General features: G+C 37.5%; 4 protein-coding genes and 1 pseudogene across 11 annotated transcripts in view; 1 reads left to right on the plus strand and 4 right to left on the minus strand.

Annotated features, from left to right (window-relative positions):
• Positions 1 to 4,538, minus strand: part of LOC146457834 (plexin-A4-like) — a 52,279-nt gene extending 47,741 nt beyond the window's left edge. The window contains exon 1 of one of the 2 annotated variants that reach the window (XM_085091502.1): positions 4,429 to 4,538. The gene's annotated coding sequence lies outside the window, so the exon portion shown is untranslated. The remainder of the gene's footprint in view (positions 1 to 4,428) is intronic. The other variant, XM_085091501.1, reaches the window with a different exon arrangement.
• An 81-nt stretch (positions 4,539 to 4,619) lies between these two features.
• On the plus strand, positions 4,620 to 6,866 carry LOC146457835 (uncharacterized). The gene is made up of 2 exons (XM_085091530.1): positions 4,620 to 4,985; positions 5,179 to 6,866. The coding sequence occupies exons 1-2, from the start codon at positions 4,710 to 4,712 to the stop codon at positions 5,920 to 5,922; spliced, it is 1,020 nt and encodes a 339-aa protein (XP_084947656.1). The 5' UTR covers positions 4,620 to 4,709; the 3' UTR covers positions 5,923 to 6,866.
• A 645-nt stretch (positions 6,867 to 7,511) lies between these two features.
• Positions 7,512 to 10,461, minus strand: LOC146457836 (uncharacterized; annotated as a pseudogene). The gene is made up of 5 exons (XR_014858386.1): positions 9,961 to 10,461; positions 9,592 to 9,738; positions 8,519 to 9,236; positions 8,069 to 8,296; positions 7,512 to 7,812 (listed from the first exon to the last, which is right to left on the minus strand). The product of XR_014858386.1 is annotated as an uncharacterized LOC146457836 (transcript).
• On the minus strand, positions 10,461 to 14,462 carry LOC146457837 (uncharacterized). Of its 5 annotated transcripts, XM_085091527.1 has the most exons (8): positions 14,326 to 14,462; positions 14,169 to 14,230; positions 13,607 to 13,771; positions 13,247 to 13,514; positions 12,287 to 12,870; positions 11,653 to 11,787; positions 10,963 to 11,049; positions 10,461 to 10,684 (listed from the first exon to the last, which is right to left on the minus strand). In XM_085091527.1, the coding sequence occupies exons 3-8, from the start codon at positions 13,769 to 13,771 to the stop codon at positions 10,466 to 10,468; spliced, it is 1,458 nt and encodes a 485-aa protein (XP_084947653.1). In that variant the 5' UTR covers positions 14,169 to 14,230; positions 14,326 to 14,462; the 3' UTR covers positions 10,461 to 10,465. The 5 variants fall into 5 exon arrangements, with proteins under 5 accessions (XP_084947653.1, XP_084947652.1, XP_084947655.1 ...); XM_085091526.1 differs by having other exon boundaries at positions 14,169 to 14,462; XM_085091529.1 differs by lacking the exons at positions 14,169 to 14,230; positions 14,326 to 14,462 and adding an exon at positions 13,945 to 14,156 and having other exon boundaries at positions 12,287 to 12,693.
• A 2,916-nt stretch (positions 14,463 to 17,378) lies between these two features.
• LOC146457838 (uncharacterized) overlaps positions 17,379 to 18,562 on the minus strand; it is a 42,656-nt gene continuing 41,472 nt past the window's right edge. For both annotated transcript variants that reach the window (XM_085091499.1, XM_085091498.1), the window contains exons 43-44: positions 18,143 to 18,304; positions 17,379 to 17,612 (exon numbers count right to left, since the gene is read on the minus strand). In XM_085091499.1, the coding sequence (XP_084947625.1) occupies positions 17,499 to 17,612; positions 18,143 to 18,304 (276 nt within the window). In that variant the 3' untranslated portion in view covers positions 17,379 to 17,498. The remainder of the gene's footprint in view (positions 17,613 to 18,142; positions 18,305 to 18,562) is intronic.

Raw genomic sequence — 18,562 nt, forward strand, 5'->3', positions numbered from 1 at the left:
TATTTAAAAAAAATAAAAAGGAAACATGAAACAGAAACAAGCAACAAGATGTGAATGAACAATAATTGTTCAACACATCTTGTTGCTTGTTTCTGTTGTATTCCCTAAAAGAATGCTTTCTTTTACAAGGCCGCCTATGGGCTATATTGATATAGACGATAGTTATTAATTTAACAATCATCTAAGTACGTGCCGCGGCCAGTCTGCTGGCTGTTATCTTCCTGTTCTAGCCTGTAAGACCAGGGTCCGAAATTGTGCTTTCCTGGTCGCCAATGCGACTAAAAATTTTGCACTGGCAACCAGAATTTCACAACTAGTCGCCAGCCGGCGATTAACTATTTCATGCCACGATCATTATACAAACAATAATTTTGATTTTCAGCCAAATCGATAAAAATAAAATTCAAAGCCGCACGCCAATTGGTCTCTTACTTTTTACCTTTCCACTGCTTTTGAAGTATAAAACCGATTTTCCTGTTATTATAAATCTATCACAACCCTTCACAGCTCGAGCAGTGCGAAGTTTCGCTGCCATGTTTTTTGAACGAGAAATCCTGCATGGTTGTGGCCTGGTACGAACAATATGGCGATCCGTCGATCGTCTTGACAGAACGCGAAAGGAAAGATCATTTACGGTTTTGAACATAGAGCAAAGAATCAACCAGCAGTTTTTCAATCGGTCACATTTCTTCTCCAAAAGGTAGAGACAAGAGAAGGTATAAAGTTGACTTGAAACATTTAGTAGTCTTATGAAACTGCGTATATAGCCGGCATTCGATTCGTTCGTCGTGGTTTTTCAGTGGTAGGTGTATAAATCGCCATTGCAGCCCCAAACGTGCTCTCTTCGTTCTGATTCTTAAAAGAAAAATTGGCGACCAGAATTTTCCATCTGGCAACAAAAATTTTGGTTTGTGTTTCGGTGCGAAGGAAAAATTTTATTGACACTTTTTTCCCTGCTTTTTGGCGACCACACTTTTCCAAATGGCGACTGAAAAAAAAATTTCAGTCGCCACTTGGCGCCTGCCTAAAAAAGTTAATTTCGGACCCTGAAGACCTGTACTTTTCAAGCTTTATCTTTTATTTGTATTGTTAAACCGTGAACACGATATGCAATGTAGCCTTCCTAGTAGTTTTACCTGGGCTCTTTTAAATCATTTTTTAAGAATATGTACATGTATAAGTCTCTTTTAATGTCAGTTTTTGATATGAACCTGTTTGTGGTCTATTTCATGGGATTGTTCATGTCACCATACATAGATTAATTTTTAGATTGTCTTATTTCTGTAAATATTTTATTATTATTATTATTTTTAATCCCTTGGGTGGGTGTCTCGCAAGGGTCTGAGTGTCCTGTCCGTGCCTTTCCCTTTTGGGCAACCTTTTTAATATTTTATAATGTACATGTACTTAGTCTGTACCATTCATATCTGTATGTATTGTCCAATAAAGTTTGACAGAAGTGATTCTGTAGCATTAACATCATTTTATATGACTTTCAATGACCCCACTTTCCGGGTCTAGAAAACAAAACTACACATTCTGTGACTTTCCAGGCTTTTGATGACCTGTATGAAACCTGTACAATTGTGTACATGTACATTCAAAAAATCTGGCAAATCTGAGCCAAGTTTCATTGATACATTCTTTTCATACATACAAACATACAGGCAATGCAGGTCAGTATTAAGTGAACCAAAACATATGCATATTTAGTGCATCTGCTGACGATGCATATACAGTGTACACATCTAAAAATCTGTAGACGCACGTCTAATCTGACCCATTAGTATGTATGAGCTAGCTCATTGTTTTGTTGATCTTTCGTTGTTCTTTTGAAAAGCCTGGAAAATAAAAGCCTTTCAGATAGATTTAATGTAGTCAACTATACTTGCCAACTGAGAAAAATTTATGAATTGATTTCATGAAACCTTCCTTACAGAACTGGCTTAGTGTAAGAACAACCCAGTTATGTTTAGCACATAGCAGAAACTTTAAAATGTCTTAAATTACACAAAATGTTGGCCCCAAGCGTAACCTTTCATTACATGACTGGATATTATACCCCTAAAATCTAAGTATTTTTCTGTTTTGATCATGATATTACTGAACTGGAATCATGCTATTTTACATCTTTATATTTCCTGTGGCCAATACAATGCCTGTCGGCTTGTGCTTCAATTCAAAACAACTTTTGGTCGCAAATAAAACTAGTGATACACAGTGCCTCTTTAAATGTTGATTGGAAAATTGTCTGCATAGCATAGCATTTTCCTTTTTTACATGCCTTTCTACACCTAACATTCATGGCATGTGCCATGACAATTGTCGGCTCTTGTTTAGACTCGGACAATTTTCACTGGTAAATAAATAATGCAGTTATAATTGGCATGTCATAATAATTTTGGTCATGAATTTTGCCATTTAAGCGTCGTTCTTGGCCTAACAGAACTGGGATATAATTTTCATACTTGTCTTAACAACAGAGGGCCAACCTGTTGGATTTTGTTTCCACTCAGACAATTAATTTTTAGCTCGTAAGTAAACAACCTTGTAATACTTGGTGTGTAATAATAACTGGCTGAGATGCAAGTTTTTTTATTTTGACCAAATGTTTTTAAAATGAATAGTATTTTGAAAACTGAGATACTAGCAGGTTTCATTACCGCTATTCACTTCAGTAGCAGCATAGTGCCTTTTTTCAAACAAGCATTTTTTGACAAGTCAGCTTAGATTCCTTTTTTCTATAACTCTGAATTTTAAAGACCAGTTAGAAGTTCTTTATAAAGTCGCTACTATTTGCCAAGTGGATAAGATTCGAAATATAACAGCTTTCGCTGACTGATTTCATAAAAAGTAAATTTTGTTTGTCAGCACCCTGTTAAATTTTTTTTTATTTAAAAATACCACTCAAAGAATTTAACTTATGGCGATGAATAACAATGGGAAAAACGCACACTATTAGACGAGTCTAAAAAAAAATGTGTTTACGTGTTTTTGCAGCATCACGGACGTATCTGTGTAGTTTGCTTAATTCTGACCTGCACTATACATAACTTGTTTAATGTACAGTCATGCAAATTATAATATTACCTTACTGCATTTAGGTTAAATATGCTGCAACCCACAGGTAGCTTGGGTTAATTGTGGCAGGTTATTAGCTAGGATGATAAATCATCAGTCTATATATAATGTCTATATATACAAAAAAAAAATTAAAAAATGTATAGATTTTATTTTTATAAGATTATTATAAAGAACAGATTCAGGCTATAACGTCCACAAACAAAATTTTCAAACTTCATGCAAACCCTTCTAATCAAATTATGCAAATTTGTCATGGAATTAAAATGATATGAGAAAATGAATTTTCTTATGACGGGTGGCAAAAAATTTTGAAAGGCCGTCAATTTCAAGCAGAGAGACACAGGTTCAAAGTCAGCATAAATCCCATACATTTACTTAATTTAGCCTTGTTTGGCCCCAAACCAAGATGGCATAAGAAACAGTGAAAAGGTCTAGTCAACAAAAATCTGAAACCTAGAATGGGGTATCATTTTGAAATAAAAACCCTTCGAAAATAGGGTCCAAATTTTTGGAGGCCTTTGCAGCTCAATTAGGCACCCAAAAACCATTCGGTGGCTTAAAACAATAAAACTACAGAATTATGTTTTTTTTTTCTGTCATTGACACAGGCCTTGATAAATTATCACACTTTCATTTTACTGACTAGATTCTGTCAAGTTTAAGACTTACATGTAAGTTATATTGAATCGTTTAAAATCATGATAATGGTAGTAAAATGAGCAATGGGCTCGTTTATTAAAAGATGCACGTACATATTTCATATATCCAGTAAGTCTTATACTAAGATCTAAGCAAAACAAGGTTGAGATGATGGTACAAGAGAGCTTAAGCTTAGAGCTGATTAACTAGGTAACGAAATAAGTACCCAAGCGATTATTCATCACGAATGAAATTGAGTTCTGACGGTTAGTCTGTTTCATTACCACTCTTTCGATGAAGATATTTTAGCTCGTGTCAGACTGAATCAATGCGGCGATATATTTTGACGACTATTTTTGACAAGAACAACCCACCGAAGCCTTACGATCTGCGTTTTTTGGTGAAACTACTGTGACCGAATCCCCTGTTTAGGAAAGGACACATCTGTAGAGACGTCAACACCGCTGAAATGTTCATTGATGAAAATCTACACAGGTTTGAATTCGAAGAAAATACCTCACATGGTTTAAATAAGCTTACCATGTGTAACTATGTATGATTAACTTCGGCTATGATCAACCGCAAGATGCGAGTGCTTAGAAACAATCTTCAGATCATAACCAAGAAAAGACCTAATGGACTTTCTTGTAAAAAATATTTCTAAAACAACGTAATAGACAACAAAAGGAAAAACTGTAAACTTACCAGTGGACGACACACCTAAAATGAAGAGTTCTGTATTACCCTAAATAGGCATAAACTTTTCGAAAGACACTGATGACCGAGTGATAACCTGGGTTAGAGGCAAGCCCAATGTTGTAACCTAGTAAAATACGTCATGTAAATTTCTTGAAAATATACCCTTTCAAAAGCAAGTGGACTGGGCACGACCAAGGAGGATTTCAGGGCATTCCCATGATGCTTTGCACCCAACTATATTATCAAAGGTCGTTGCCCACGTGATCTCGCATTTGAACGTGGACAAGATGGATGCGGTGCGACTCGTACCGTGCTCTGAGCGTCCATTTAATGTTTCAAAACTGCTGTATCTCCATTGTATCGATCTCGAAACGAAAAAGTTTACACCAGTGTCTAGTTTTCCCTGCCTGGAAGTTCTTTGTGTGCTTGGGCACTTCAGTTTTCCGAGCGAATTGGCCGTTCGACGTCTCTGTTGCTTTCTATGGAGCGTGGAGTCCGAAGGCAAGCTTTCTGCTGCTCAAAGTCCTGTTCTTCTGAACGTCAAATCGTCTTGTTATTTCACGGTAATTATATTTATTGTTTTCCTTTTACGATAGTATAACTTTTTTAAATCGTAGAACATACAGAAGCTTACATACAAGGAAGTTCTATTGAAGACGATGTGTGCACATAAAATTTCGATAAAACGATCGATAATTCATTTTTTCGATCAATTCATGAAAAGAAAATTAAGTACTTATTTTTTTCTGTACATAGGAAACTAATGGAAGACAGATTTCTGTTATCGTGGATTTTGAAATTGTTAGTGTTTCAAGCCGTGTGTCAAAGCAGCCCAAACCAACATCGATGGAGGATCTTGAAAACTCAACCGAGGACGATTCCCTCGCCGATTGTTGTCCTTGGCTCGAGTTAACAAGATGTCATTGTAATTGTACTACCTTCCCCAAATTGGGAAAAGTTTTGGTCAGTGGTGATACCCCTGTTGCTGGGTCTATCGATGACTCTGACGAGTATTCTAGCGAAGACGAAGAACAAAATGACATGAATCAAGACGATGTCGAGGAAGCAAGTGAGGAAGAGGAGGAACATGAGGAATCTGTTCCTATGTTTACTGAATATGTTCCTCTACGTGGAAGCTCGTTTCATCAAGATTGCCAGAGCACCCTAAAAAAATGCAGGGAATTGTTGTGTGCTAAAGAACCAGTTGAACTTAGAATACTCCCTGAGCCAGACAATTTAAGAGACTGCAATGCTCTCATAATTCAAGCCAAAGTTGGGTCTCAGTGGGACAGAATAGGTTATATCCCCAAAGAGAAACTTCCTAAATTTACTGCAGCCATAAGGAACAACGAGATAAAATATGTTAAATTTAGAAACATTAAATGCCAGTTCATCATGACAGACACTCCAACTTGGACTTATTGTGCATCGGTTATGGTTACCAAGACTGGGAAATGGCTTCCAAATGATGGGAACTATAAGTATAATGACCAATTGTAGTACATTGTAGTTTTTACAATAACTGTCCAAATTCCTGGCGCTGATTGGTTTGTAGCTATTGTCTATAAGAGTACAGACAATAAATATGACGGATGTAGCGTGGGCTTTCTCAATGAAAAAAATAGCCAATTCCGCTCGTCCTTTTTCCATGTTATTGTAAAAAACAAATCGACAGCAGTTTTCTATGGTCTATACTCTATTAGACCATAAAATGACGCCATAAAATGTCCAAAACTTGGCAGTGAAACCACTTGCATGCGGCTCGTGGTTCCACTTGAGTTTTGAACATTTTTGACGTCATTTTATGGTCTATAAGAGTATAGACCATAGAAAACTGCTGTCGATTTGTTAATTATTTTCATCTGCGGTTCTGTTCAGTTATAAATCACTGAAGACGTCAAAATGTGGTAACAACATCAGTGACCAACTTGTCTCCAGCTTGTTTGCCACTTTTTTGTTCTAACCACATTTTGACGTTATGTGATCTATAACAGAACAGACGCACAGCAAAATGGAATCTGTTAAATAGAATAAACAGCTGGCTATATGTAAACCTTGTGTTCACAGCCTTTACCAAGTAATGCATAGCTGAAAGGAAATGCTTAACAGAATTGCCCTTGATAAAGTCTGTACATCAATTTTGTTGCAGTTGTTGGTTGTCTTATTTGCAGCTTGGCTGCTCATTCTGTCACTTTCTCTGAGGCAATTTTTTTTCCATTTGTTGCCAAGTTTAATAATTTGTGAAAATTTTATTCACAGATGTGTGCATTGTTCATTTCACTTCATTTTATTTCATTTTAAGTGATAATAAATTATTTATTTTTAGTATTTATATGTAACAGAAAAGGGGGTGGGGGGGGGAGGGGGTGCCAGTTGAAAATCAATACATAGTAAACTTAATCATCTGTAATCAGCTTTTTAATACGTACTGGAAACAGATTATTATTTAGTGTCTCAAAACTGTCATCAAGATAAAATGTACTGGTTAATGAGATCACTGACAGTTGTTTTGTAACACTGTAAATGATAATAAATTATTGAAAAGGATCAATAGATGTCTCTCCAAATCTTCATATGTTCATGCATCAATTCATTCCAGCTACTACTAACCCAGTGTTCCAGATAACTTTCAAAATCAGAGAGTCGATGAAGAATTATGAGGGGTCAATAGCTCTGGTTCTCTTTAAATTTTCTTAAGTTTGCCATTCATTTTGTCGGGTTAGGAAGCCAGGCTTCTTGGGTTTTTGATAAGAGATCCCTCTCTTATCTAGAACACTGCTAACCCCAACAAGGTTCTCAAGGAAACATTCAAAAAATTTCATGAAATAGATGTATTGATTGTATAAACATTGTGCTAAGTTTACCGTATTTTCTTGATTAAACGCCCCCAGTGTTCAAATGAAACTTGGCTTTGTAGACGAGGTGTTCAGCAGTTTATTTGAAAGCGGTTATTACAAAGGGTTTTTTTCCATTACATATACAGCCACAATACCTTGAGTAAAATGCTTAAGGGGGTTCAGTGTTTATAACTCCAATTCGGAGGCCTGGCGCTTATTTGGGACCTGGCATTTGATCGAGAAAATACGGTATTACAAAAGTGGGGGCAAACCGATATCGAAACGGTGAAATCGTTGCCTGGTCGACACCCTGTTTCTTGCTGGCAAGAAAGATCTTCCTGCAGCAAAAATCGAACTGTCTTCCCTGGTATTTCTGATGAGTCGGTGAAGACGAAATGGGTTTCTAGAGTCTGTTTCATCATCATTGTCACCACCGCTCTCATTACATCCTATAGGAGCTTCGTCAAATGATGGTAATAGGTCAGTTGAAAACCTCTCATTCAGGGTGTGGCAGAAGAAAGGCAGTTCAGGGTCCATCCGTTTTGAGAACTCACTGAAAAGATCAAAGCAGGAACTGTTAAAACAACCTTACAAAACATAAAAAACAATTTGGGTTGTTAAAGGGTGTCTAATGTTATGCTCCTGAAATGATTTTCTCAAAATCTACTTCCCCTTTCTACTAGCTTAAAAGCCAGGATGGTTAAACTACCTGGCACACCAGTGACAAATAAAATGTTAATTGACCTGATAAGAAAATTCATAAGCATCAGGATTGTAATTTTACTTTTGATTACACTTTCAGAACTTACCGCACAATTTTCCTCCACTTCGTCTTAAATTCTTTTAGTGTGAAAACTGGGCCTAGCTAGCCATGGCACATGCTGAAGAAACATTCCAGGTCATCTGTTGATGAACCACGTGGATTTTCCTCAAAGCCAATCTCAGCATTTTGTCGACGCCGAAACTCCTGGCTTTCGATATTTGTGGTAACTTCAACAACAGTTTCTCTGGAAAACCCTCTGATGCCATTTATGGGTCTGTTTAAAAAAAGAAAATAAAAAGGGTAATTTCTGCGAAACTAAATGTGATTATAAATTATTTTACAATAATATTATCTGGCAATGAAATATGCTTTTTACCCATATCAAATAACAAACTAATAATAATTGGATGAGACACTAGGTCAACAAATAATGACTCAATCAACACTAAATATTATAACATTAAGACTATTATTAATGAAAATGATGTTTTAATACTTATTGATGTCCATGGTAGAGAGGTCATGGTCCCTGTGCCATGGAATCCATTCGTCCAGAATATAATTCAGCATGCGGTAGTTTTGCCGACAACGCTGGAGTTGGGAGATACCACGACCATCTGAGGCCTCGTGCCACTTTGCAATAGTTTCCACATATTCAGCCTCGGGGAAGTAGTGTTTTTCTCTGAAAAACTTTGCCACATGGAAAGACAACAATTTCTCTGAATCTGGTACTGACTGTTTGCGAGTTCCTACCAAGGCAGCATGAGTTAAGCCAGTTTTTGGATCACGCATGGCTTCATCAAACCGCTCATAGGTAAGATCTTGGTTACCCCCATCTCTGGTGTGCTTAGCCATCCGTTTCAGTAGGTGGTTGTGGTCTGCTCGTTCATGGTGTGTTTCACCAGTAATTGGGTCAACCTCAGGAACGTACACATACTTTGAGAAGTCAACCCCACGTTCTTTCCAGTACCTCACATCAGCTCGGAATTGGTAAGTTGCAACTACTGACCGTAATTTATCCAATAAACTTTCTGGTGTATCTCTTCTAAATGGATGAGGTGTGTACCCTGCTGGAACCAGCCCACCCCGGATGTATGTTATAGCATCTTCAAGGCTCATTCCCTGGTTAGTTCTGAGGTCTGCAAGTTGCATTATAACTTCACTGGGTATCGCTGCATTTGGACGTGCAACAATGGGCTGACCAGCAGCATCAACTATAAAAGAAGATCAAGACAGTAAAAATGGAAATTAGTCTTTTCCTTTTCCACAATGAAGCTGACTAAATATTAAAATAATGTTTGGTGTTACTATGTCAAATTCTTTTTAAGTGGAATGTTTTTAAAATAAATTATTACAATAATATTATATAAATGCCACTCAGAGTTCACAATTTTTAAGACCTTCTTAAAAACCATGGCATAATATGTAATATTTCCTTTGTACTTCCATGTAGAAAGTAAAACAATATATTTTGCACTCTGAAAATAAAGCCAATGATGTCAAAGGTGAGCCTGCTACTTTTTGAGCTGATCAGCTTTTCTGTTCTTCTAAGATACAAAGAAACCATACCTCCATTCATTTCCAGCATTTGAAGAAGTGTCCTTCTACTCGTCTTTCCTACACTGTCACGTGCATAGTGTGCCAGCTGCCAAATGTGCAACGGACGTGTTTCCCCAATTCGACGTAGCTGTTCAAATTCACCATCAGTACTTGTACCTGTTGAGCAAAGCAAATAATTTAGATAGGTTTACAAAAGCAGATGTAGATTTAACAGTTACACATACTTACTTCCTGAGTAGTAGCCTGTTATCCTCAGTGACTGCCACATACTAATCAAAATAGTTCTATAATTTGTTTATTTGTTATATAAATGAATATTCAGTGCTATTCCCTCCTGATAATTGCTATTATTCTTCTTGTTGAAGGAAAATTACTTACCAACCACTCTGAGATCCTCGTTAACCATTGCTTCTTTGATCTTTTTTGTGAAATCCCTCACTTCCTGGTCTCTCATAGAACAATATGGGACATACTGGATAGGAATAGCATATGGCTTCCGGTTGCGACGTTCATCAGCAATCATGAATACCAGGACATGCGTAGCACAAACACGTTTCTTCTTGAACAAATTTCGAAGGTATTGCAGATAGGCATCACATTCTTTCTTGACACTATGCAAAATGGGTCCCACTGGTCTTTCTTGCATTGGGTGTAGATTCCCAAGGGATACCTCAAAATTCTGATAAAATACAGTAGCTTGTTCAAGGAGAGTCTTGTATTCAAAAATGTCCCAGTTTAATGATTTAAGAGTCTCCAAAGGAGTGCTGGGGCTGTTTATCTTAAGCTGGAAGGTCTCTACAGCACTTTGCAAGCCCTGGGCAAGAAATTGGCGATCAGTTTCAAGTTTGTCTAATTCTGCTGTCAAGGATGACAACAATTCATTTCATTCAATGGCTTTTGGACTCTTCCATTTACTACCCACAGAACAACGTTGATCGTAGGCAAGTCTGAGTGCCTCTAATTTTCCATCTTGCATATTAACATCACCATTCCATTCCTGACGTAAGGACTCTAGTAAGGCTGGCTTTATGTCCGTACCATCTGCTTTGATCCAAAACCTCCCTTCAGGGTTACACCTCTTTAGTTCTTTAATTGCTGTTGTCTGCATTTGAAAAAAAAGGTAAGTGATAGTTGGTAATAAACTAAACTGCTAAATAAATTATGGATCTGAATAAGTAACCATGTAAATAATTACATTTATTAAATGGTATTTCAAGGAATAATCATGATTCGATAATTCTTTTAAGGACGTATAATTTATGCACAATTGTTGTTCTACAAATACCCTTCACTTAATTAATTCTTTAAAACTGGAGCAGAAAATTGACAGAATGTTAACAAAAACAAAAACAAAAACTTGATCCCTTGAGAAAACTTTACCTGGATTTCAGGTTTGGTGGTAAATGGTGACTTCTGGGCATTCTTATTTTGAGTCTGCGTGCTCACACAAGGAATGTTAACTCTGGCCTACATGGTAATATAAAAGAGAAGAACAAAAACTCATGCATAATTATAATCAAATCACCCAGAAGTGGAAAATTCCATTCCCAGGTTCCAACAATTAAAATCAAGTGAATGTTGAAATTATAAGTGATGAAATAATATTATCATGAGCTGCATCTGAACTGCACAGTATAATAACCAAAGTGAGCCGAACTGAAGTGAGCCCTCTCGATGAGTTTTTTATTTCTCTTAGGGCAAACTTCGACAATAAAATGACCGTTTAGTAATGAATAACAAACATGAGCATTTCAATTAACAATCACCTGGTAAGTACAGTCAAATTACAAATACATGGTAAGTTCATGCTGACTGTGCTTACTAGCCAGTGATGTTAAGACTGTCAATTTCTAGGACAACACCTCCTATACTTAACTATCAGGGGACATTACAAAGTCACGACTCTTTGAAAAGAGTAATCAGCCATGATGTTGTAGCCGGGCCTATTCACACTAAATTAACATAATGAGAGCCACCACTTACACTGCTTTGTAACATAGTTTTCTCTAACTACTGCACAGCAGCTGTACAAGCAAAGTTAGCATAATCATTAATTCTCTTGATGTTTACCTTTCTAGGATCCCCAACATCTTGTCTATCACATCCACTCCACATTGGTCCACGAAAAAGCCGTTTAAATTTACCACTCCCAAATTCAGCATCCATAGTTTCCTGCCACATCTTGAAGTCAAGTGGCTCAGTTATCTGAGACAGAAATCTAAGATAAGCAAGATGGTTTGACAAAAATGAAAACTGTAGCTGCTGTAGGCTATTTGAGCCAAATCTCGAAAAAAGTTCTATCTTGGTTAAAATTTTAAAACGTGCTCTGGTTAACAAATAGGTATGAGCTTTCGACAACCATTCTGTTGTCTTCCACAGATCAAGCTCATACCTTGAAAAAATTGAAACAAAAATTGAAAAGGTATGAGCTTTTGACAACCGTCCTGTTGTCTTCAGTGGATCCGGATATTATCTGTTCGACGATTGTCGAAAGTTGTTACCTTTTCAATTTTTAACCAGAGAACGTTTTAAATTTTTTTTTTTTACCATCATGAATCCTGCTTACGGCTCTTCAATTTTCTTAAGTTCTATCTTCTGGTAATACATAAACCAGGTTTACAGATGACAGGACTAGACCAGAACAATGTGATTCCCAAAGAGAACTCCAGTAAGATTATAGCTAAAAACAACCAAACTGACCTACCTGGGAAACGTGTGTGCAACTGAAAAACTCAATGCTATACTGAATTAAGCCAAATGGCATTTTGTTGAAATCCAGGCTGGATTTGCCTTCCCCATTGTGCAAGCATCTAGACCACTTGTACACAAGATTGGGCTTTCCCTTTTCTTGTAACTGTAACATTGCCTTCATCGACAAACTGGCATAGTCCCCTGGATTGGAATCGATGCCAAGATCAGTGGCGCGCTGTAGATACAGATGATCCAGTAGAAGATCCTTCTTTGTGCAACACAATTCTTTGAAAAGATCTTGTATTATGCTCCCCAGATGTTTTAACAGAGGAGATTTAGTGGCCAGCCTAACAAGTAAACCCTTCTGGTCGGTGATCTTGTGGAATGCCTTCGCTATCACAACCTCAAGCTGAGACTGCCCTAGATGGTCAACAGAAGTCAATAGGTGATCAGGAATGCTATCTGGCTGGGGCTCTACATTTTCAGCGGCTTCACCAAGATAGCTTTCAACTGAAAGGCCATACTCTTCTTCAGCATCATCTACGGTGTTAAATTTGCCTTTCAAAAAGACAACAACCCGCTGACGAACAGATGACCCTAAAATAAAATGGGAAAAGGCTTACTCACAGAAGTGCATATGCATACAAAACAGATTTCCATAAAGCAATTGTGTGCTTGGTTTCTGGATTATAACAAGGAACACTGTCTAGCTACAAGGTCTAGCTGCATTCATATTACAAGAGAATTATAAGTAATTAAATAAAAATAACAATAACATCAACAATATTATGATTTAAAAATGCTAAAATATAATTTACAAGCAAACCACAAGTGAGAGTTGATAAGCATTAAAAACGTGTAAACCTGGGGCCACCTGAGGAGAAAAATGTAATTTATTCTTCACAAAAATATATTCAGAATTAACTTACTATTTTACAAGTGACCGAGTTTAAAACTGAATAACACTTATTACCTTCTCGAAGATAGCTTGTACCAGCTACCTCCTGAATGTACTTTGAGGCGTTCTCCCAGTAACTTGACTTCGAATTCAGAGAAGGCCACTCGCTTGTTGTAGGCTGCAAATCCCTGTGTAGGGCCACAAACTGCACCAGGGCAACATCTTCCTTTCTTTGCCAAGTGATTCTCGTTTTCTTGGAGACAAATAGCTGTTTCGGTGACTTTGGTGACTTCCTTAGTCCCCGCAATCTTGTAAGAATTGAAGGAGATTTTTTCCGAGTTACCTAATGAATTAGATGCACAGAAAACAAACATAAGCTTAGGCTTAAACTCGGTATTTTAAAAGGAAGACATCCAAATGTTATCCTACATGTACCTCTGCCAATGGAGTCCGGTCAGTCTGATCGATCCCATCAGAAAAGAGGCTTTTTCTGGAAGTTCCACGAACTGGCGTGGATCGTTTTTTATCTGGCTTATTTGGTGTTGTCCCGGTTTCGACGTGAGCTCTCTTGCTAGAACTACATGTGCAATATTTGTCCATCTGAAAAAAGAACACAAACATCTCAAATCAATAAGCTTACCATTAAGCTTGTAAAATGTCAAAAGTAACTGCAAGATCACCAAGCTGGCGACTGCAATGCAAAAATAATGTTCTGACCCATAGGAAAGACGAGGGAAAAGCGAAAAGCTGCCAACAAATGTGATGGCACTTACGAAACCCAGTAACCAAAACATCGTGCTCGTGTGACAAGACTCGCCAAAAGTAACTGTTGGCGCCATTTTTTTATGCATTTTAAAATGATATTTAATCTTAAAAAATGTGAGTACATTAGAATACATTTCGAATAATATTGTTCTTTTATCCCTTGAGGGCAGATTTAACGCTTCAATGAGCTAATGTATTCTATAAATTATCATTAAAACGGATCGAAACATACCTTTGTCGAACGCACATCGGTACACAATCGACTCGTCACGCCATAATGCCCACAAAGAAAGCCTTGGGAAAAGCACATAACACTGCAAATCAATTCAAAATTCTACACCAGTTGGTTCTTAGAATGACAAAGCACAGATAAGACGAAAAAAACTTACCGATATCATTCTTGAAGAAGGAAAAAAATCCAAGTGAAATCCAGTAATTTTAGGCGCGAAACACAACGACGGTGACGTGGCGACGATGAACTGAGCGATTTTTTACGCTAAGCATCATGGGAATGCCCTGAAATCCTCCTTGGGGCACGACCGACCTTCACGGGTGTGGGAAAGTGACTGAATCGTTTTGGTACACACACTACACATTCCTGTCACCCACCGGGTGTAAAAAGAGGCTTTATCACAGGCGAATCCGGGCGAATCTATCACACTTCTACGAACAATTTCCTCGGAAAAAGCTTTCCAGGAATCTCTCTAATTTTGGGTACGTGGATACCCGAAACATGTCATTTAGTAGAGAGAACATCATCTAGAGTCACCATCTAGCGTCACCTTCGCCGGAAGACAGTCGGCTTTCCAACAAAAGCAAAAAACTCACCAGCAAAAATTACCATTTGTCACGACATATCACCCAGGGGTGAATAACCTTAAAAAATATTGTTGCACAAATGGAGTTTTATTCAAAATCAGCCTAAGGACCATTTTCAAAAAGCCTTCCATTATATCTTACAAAGGAGGCAAATCACTTAGAGGCACTTACAGTAAAGGCGAAATTTTGAGGGCAAATAACCTACACGCCGCTAACAAAAACGTCCAGAAATGGGAACCAAACACCAATTTTTATTATAAAATCGGAATTGTCAGAAATTTTTGACTGATTGAATCAACTTAAGCAGTTTCGAAAAGAGAGCCTGAAAAATGTAGATAGAGCACTGTACCGGTATCCCAGAGGTCATAAGTTAGAATCCCGTTCAAGCCTGAATTTTTTTTTTTAGGATTTCTCTTCGCAACTACTTTTAAATTTGTGTAAATAACTGTGAGGGTCTTTCTTCTATTTAATCTTCCACCCGCAGTTCAAAGATATGTTTCAAATATTCATATGAATTTTATTATTTCGAACGAAACATCTAAGCAGACACAATGCAGCACAACTGTATTTCGAGTTGATGTCAGATCTGGACCTGGTAAGCGCTATTCCACCGTGGTATTCTCCAACCCAGCTGAAGGTCTTGTATGAAAATCCACAAGCAAAAGCTTACTGTGACGTCCCTGTCTTTGCAAAGTCACCGGAAGTGAGACTAGATCGGATAGATCTAAGGATTATAAACGAAGAAGCAAGGAAAGTCATACTGATTGAGATGAGCTGCCCGTGGGTCGAGAATTGAGAAGCGAAAGGAAGCAGAGAAAACGTTGAAGGACGGACTGCTTCGTCTGGAACTCAGGCCCGTAGCAGGGGGAGGGGCAGGGGGCTCAATTTTTGGAAGTGCCAAAAATATATAATAATTTAAAACAAATATGTGCATCAATCAGTCTTGAATTCTAACACTGCAAGTACCTTTTCACAACCTTTAATATACTGTTTACTACCTGTCAGTTTCCTTCGCTAACAGTAGTTTGTTTTTATATACAACAGCAACAAAGGCACTCCTACATGTACCTTGTGAACCGGAAATAAGAACCAGAATGGATTGAAATCAATCAATCTCAAGCCATAAAAGCTACTTGTTTTCAAAGACGTCCATTCATTGATAGCAATGTAGATGTCCTTAGTTTATGACAATTTAGTGGCAGTCGCACGTTGTCGTAAGCCACACAAATATGTCCTCTCAAGAGCCACAGTAAAGAAATTCTCCAGCAGTCGGATTCTTACTGCCAGCGATATTTCCAAATTTATTAGATCTACTGCTTTCTTGACGTTCTTGCTGCATCATAAACTCCCTAATCAGTCTGTGTTTTGAGTGAATTTTCTCGGGCCCCCAAGTTGTTTTAGGGCTACGGGCCTGGAATTAAAGAGACAGTCCCCAGTCTACAAGATCATCCAGCACAATACTGTTACAGACGTGTTCGGGGGTTACTCTTGAGGGCTAAACGACACAACGAAGAATCTACTAGGTGCGGTGAGAAGCAAAAAGGTTCTAGGAAGAATGCAGAATTCAGTGCTCTCGAGAAGTCGGTATATTGCACGTGCGTTCAAAGTTCTCGCTGTTTCTTAAAATTAAGAGGACTGACTGCTTGACTCTTTTATATTTACATTTATTTATTCATCCTTTACGGCTATATTACGAACTCACAATATGACCAGAGCACTGCACCGGCATCGCAGATTGTGTCATGGGTTCGAATCCCGTTCAAGCCTGTTTTTTTTTTTTTTTTTTTTTTTTTTCAGGCTTTCTTTTCGCAACTGCTTAAGTTGCGTAGTAACTGCGAGGATCTTTCTTCTATTTGAACTTTTATATCTGTAGACGTCACTTAACTTAGGAAATCGTGACCAAAATAAAGAAACTTTTTATTGTAAAATCATTTTTTCTTTAAGCAGAAATTAGGATTTCTATTGTATCTGTGTTTTATTTTTGTAAGGTTTTATATTTAGTTTTAGCTGTATGGTGCTAATTGATCGTAGTAAATACGTTACGCATGTCGCCCTATGTAGCTGTATCATTTGTAAGCATACGAAGGATCAAAAAACCTTTCGAACGAAAAGACTGCTGTATAACAATAATGATCAAAGAAATGAATAAACGTGGACTTGGTTAAAAGAAGGGAAACTCAAGAGAGAAACAGAAGCCCTAATCGTTGCAGTGCAAGATCAAGCCATAAGAACGAACTACATAAATGCAACGATCGACAAATCTCAGGTTTATGCCAAATGAAGGATGTGCGGCCAGAGTAATGAGACAATCAGGCACATTTGTAAGTGGCTAGTGGATGCCCTAAATTAGAACAAAAAGAATACAAGAGGAGCGGAATGCACTGGGTTTTGTCAGGAAAATGTAGATTTGGTCGAAAAGAGAAATCAGTGGTATCTGATGATCATGTTCTTGAGAGTGTAAGCGAAAATGAGAATTAAAAACTCGTGTGGGATTTCAGTTTGCGCAACGATCATGAAATTGAGGCTAGGAGACCAGATTTAGTAGTTGCAACAAAAGGGAGAACAATTGACAAATCAAAGCTTCCATCTGACAGCATCCATCACATACATATTTTTGCGACAATTGTATTAAATTCACATAGACACTATTTATTTGCACGCGCTATTTACAATAACATTTGCGATCAAGAGATAACAGTCAAACACCAGGAGCCTTAAAGTTTCGTACAAAATCTCTCTGTTATTAAAGACGAGTATTTTCCTCAAGAAAGATAGTAATTTCTTGCAAGCCCTTTCTTATATAAGTGGCGTCCGTTTTGCCCTCCTCGTCGTTACACTCTCTCAATAGTTGCCTGATCTGCAATAAAAAAGAATTTTTTTTAAAAAGATATATATTTTCATTGACAAACACAGAGCAGTACAGCACAATACAATAAAGTATAATAAATAGTAACTTACATAAAAAAAGACTAACTTAACTACAAACTTTGTGTCACTGTGACTAAATAGTGTAAAAAATGATAAAGAAAGATATAATACATAAATAAATAAATAAATAAATAAATAAATAAATAAATAAATAAATAAACAAATAAATAAATAACAAACAAATAAATATATAAATACCAGTAAATAAATGGGAATTTTAGTGGATCTTCTCTCCACTGTTTCCAGGTCGAATTGGAATTTGGAAATGTTGTTGTGTTTTTGGTTCAGACCATGCACGGCGTAACAATCAAACTACACAGTTACGGTGTTTATACTTAAACCCCTTTTCCCGCTTCAATCCCTTTCCCACCCTGAAACCAAACTCGAATCCTTTTCCATGCATCAATATGATATCACACGGTCTCGTAAGAAACCATAAAAGGGTGTTTAACTCACTACCTTTGTTTCTACCGCCTGTCCTGGCGAGCAGTGACTGACAACCGTTTCCATCAATTTCCCAAATTGTTTGAGGTCCTCCTTGATCATCAAACACCAGTTGTCGTTTTTATTGAGCGAAAATGCTTGCCCAAAATGTCCAAGCACCCCTTTAATAGGCAGGACCTGAAATGAAGCATAACGATAAAAGGTAGTCAAAAGGGGTGAACTGTGAACCCTTTTCACACGATGCTAAAAGCCGAGGAGAAAATTGTTGAATGGAGGACAACGGTCAATCTGTGTATAAGATATGGTAGTACTGAGCAATCAAACAGACGGATTTTGGCGTTTTGCGACATTACTGTATGCCTTTTTCTTCTGAATGAGACGTTGTTTATGTGCATACAGTTCACTATCCCGTCGTGCATGGAGCGCTTTTCGTGG

The sequence above is a fragment of the Pavona decussata genome, unplaced genomic scaffold (genome assembly GCF_977016875.1).
Source record: "Pavona decussata unplaced genomic scaffold, jaPavDecu1.1 SCAFFOLD_237, whole genome shotgun sequence".
In the NCBI taxonomy this organism is placed as follows: domain Eukaryota; kingdom Metazoa; phylum Cnidaria; class Anthozoa; order Scleractinia; family Agariciidae; genus Pavona; species Pavona decussata.

Coding starts and splice junctions, on each gene's coding strand:
- LOC146457835 (XM_085091530.1), top strand. CDS start 4,710: ATGGATGCGGTGCGACTCGTACCGTGCTCTGAGCGTCCATTTAATGTT. Junction 4,986..5,178: donor AATCGTCTTGTTATTTCACG/GTAATTATATTT, acceptor TTCTGTACATAG/GAAACTAATGGAAGACAGAT.
- LOC146457837 (XM_085091525.1), bottom strand. CDS start 14,070: ATGTATTCTAATGTACTCACATTTTTTAAGATTAAATATCATTTTAAA. Junction 13,772..13,944: donor TGTTTTGGTTACTGGGTTTC/GTAAGTGCCATC, acceptor TTCTTTTTTCAG/ATGGACAAATATTGCACATG. Junction 11,788..12,286: donor GTTGCACACACGTTTCCCAG/GTAGGTCAGTTT, acceptor TTTCTGTCTCAG/ATAACTGAGCCACTTGACTT.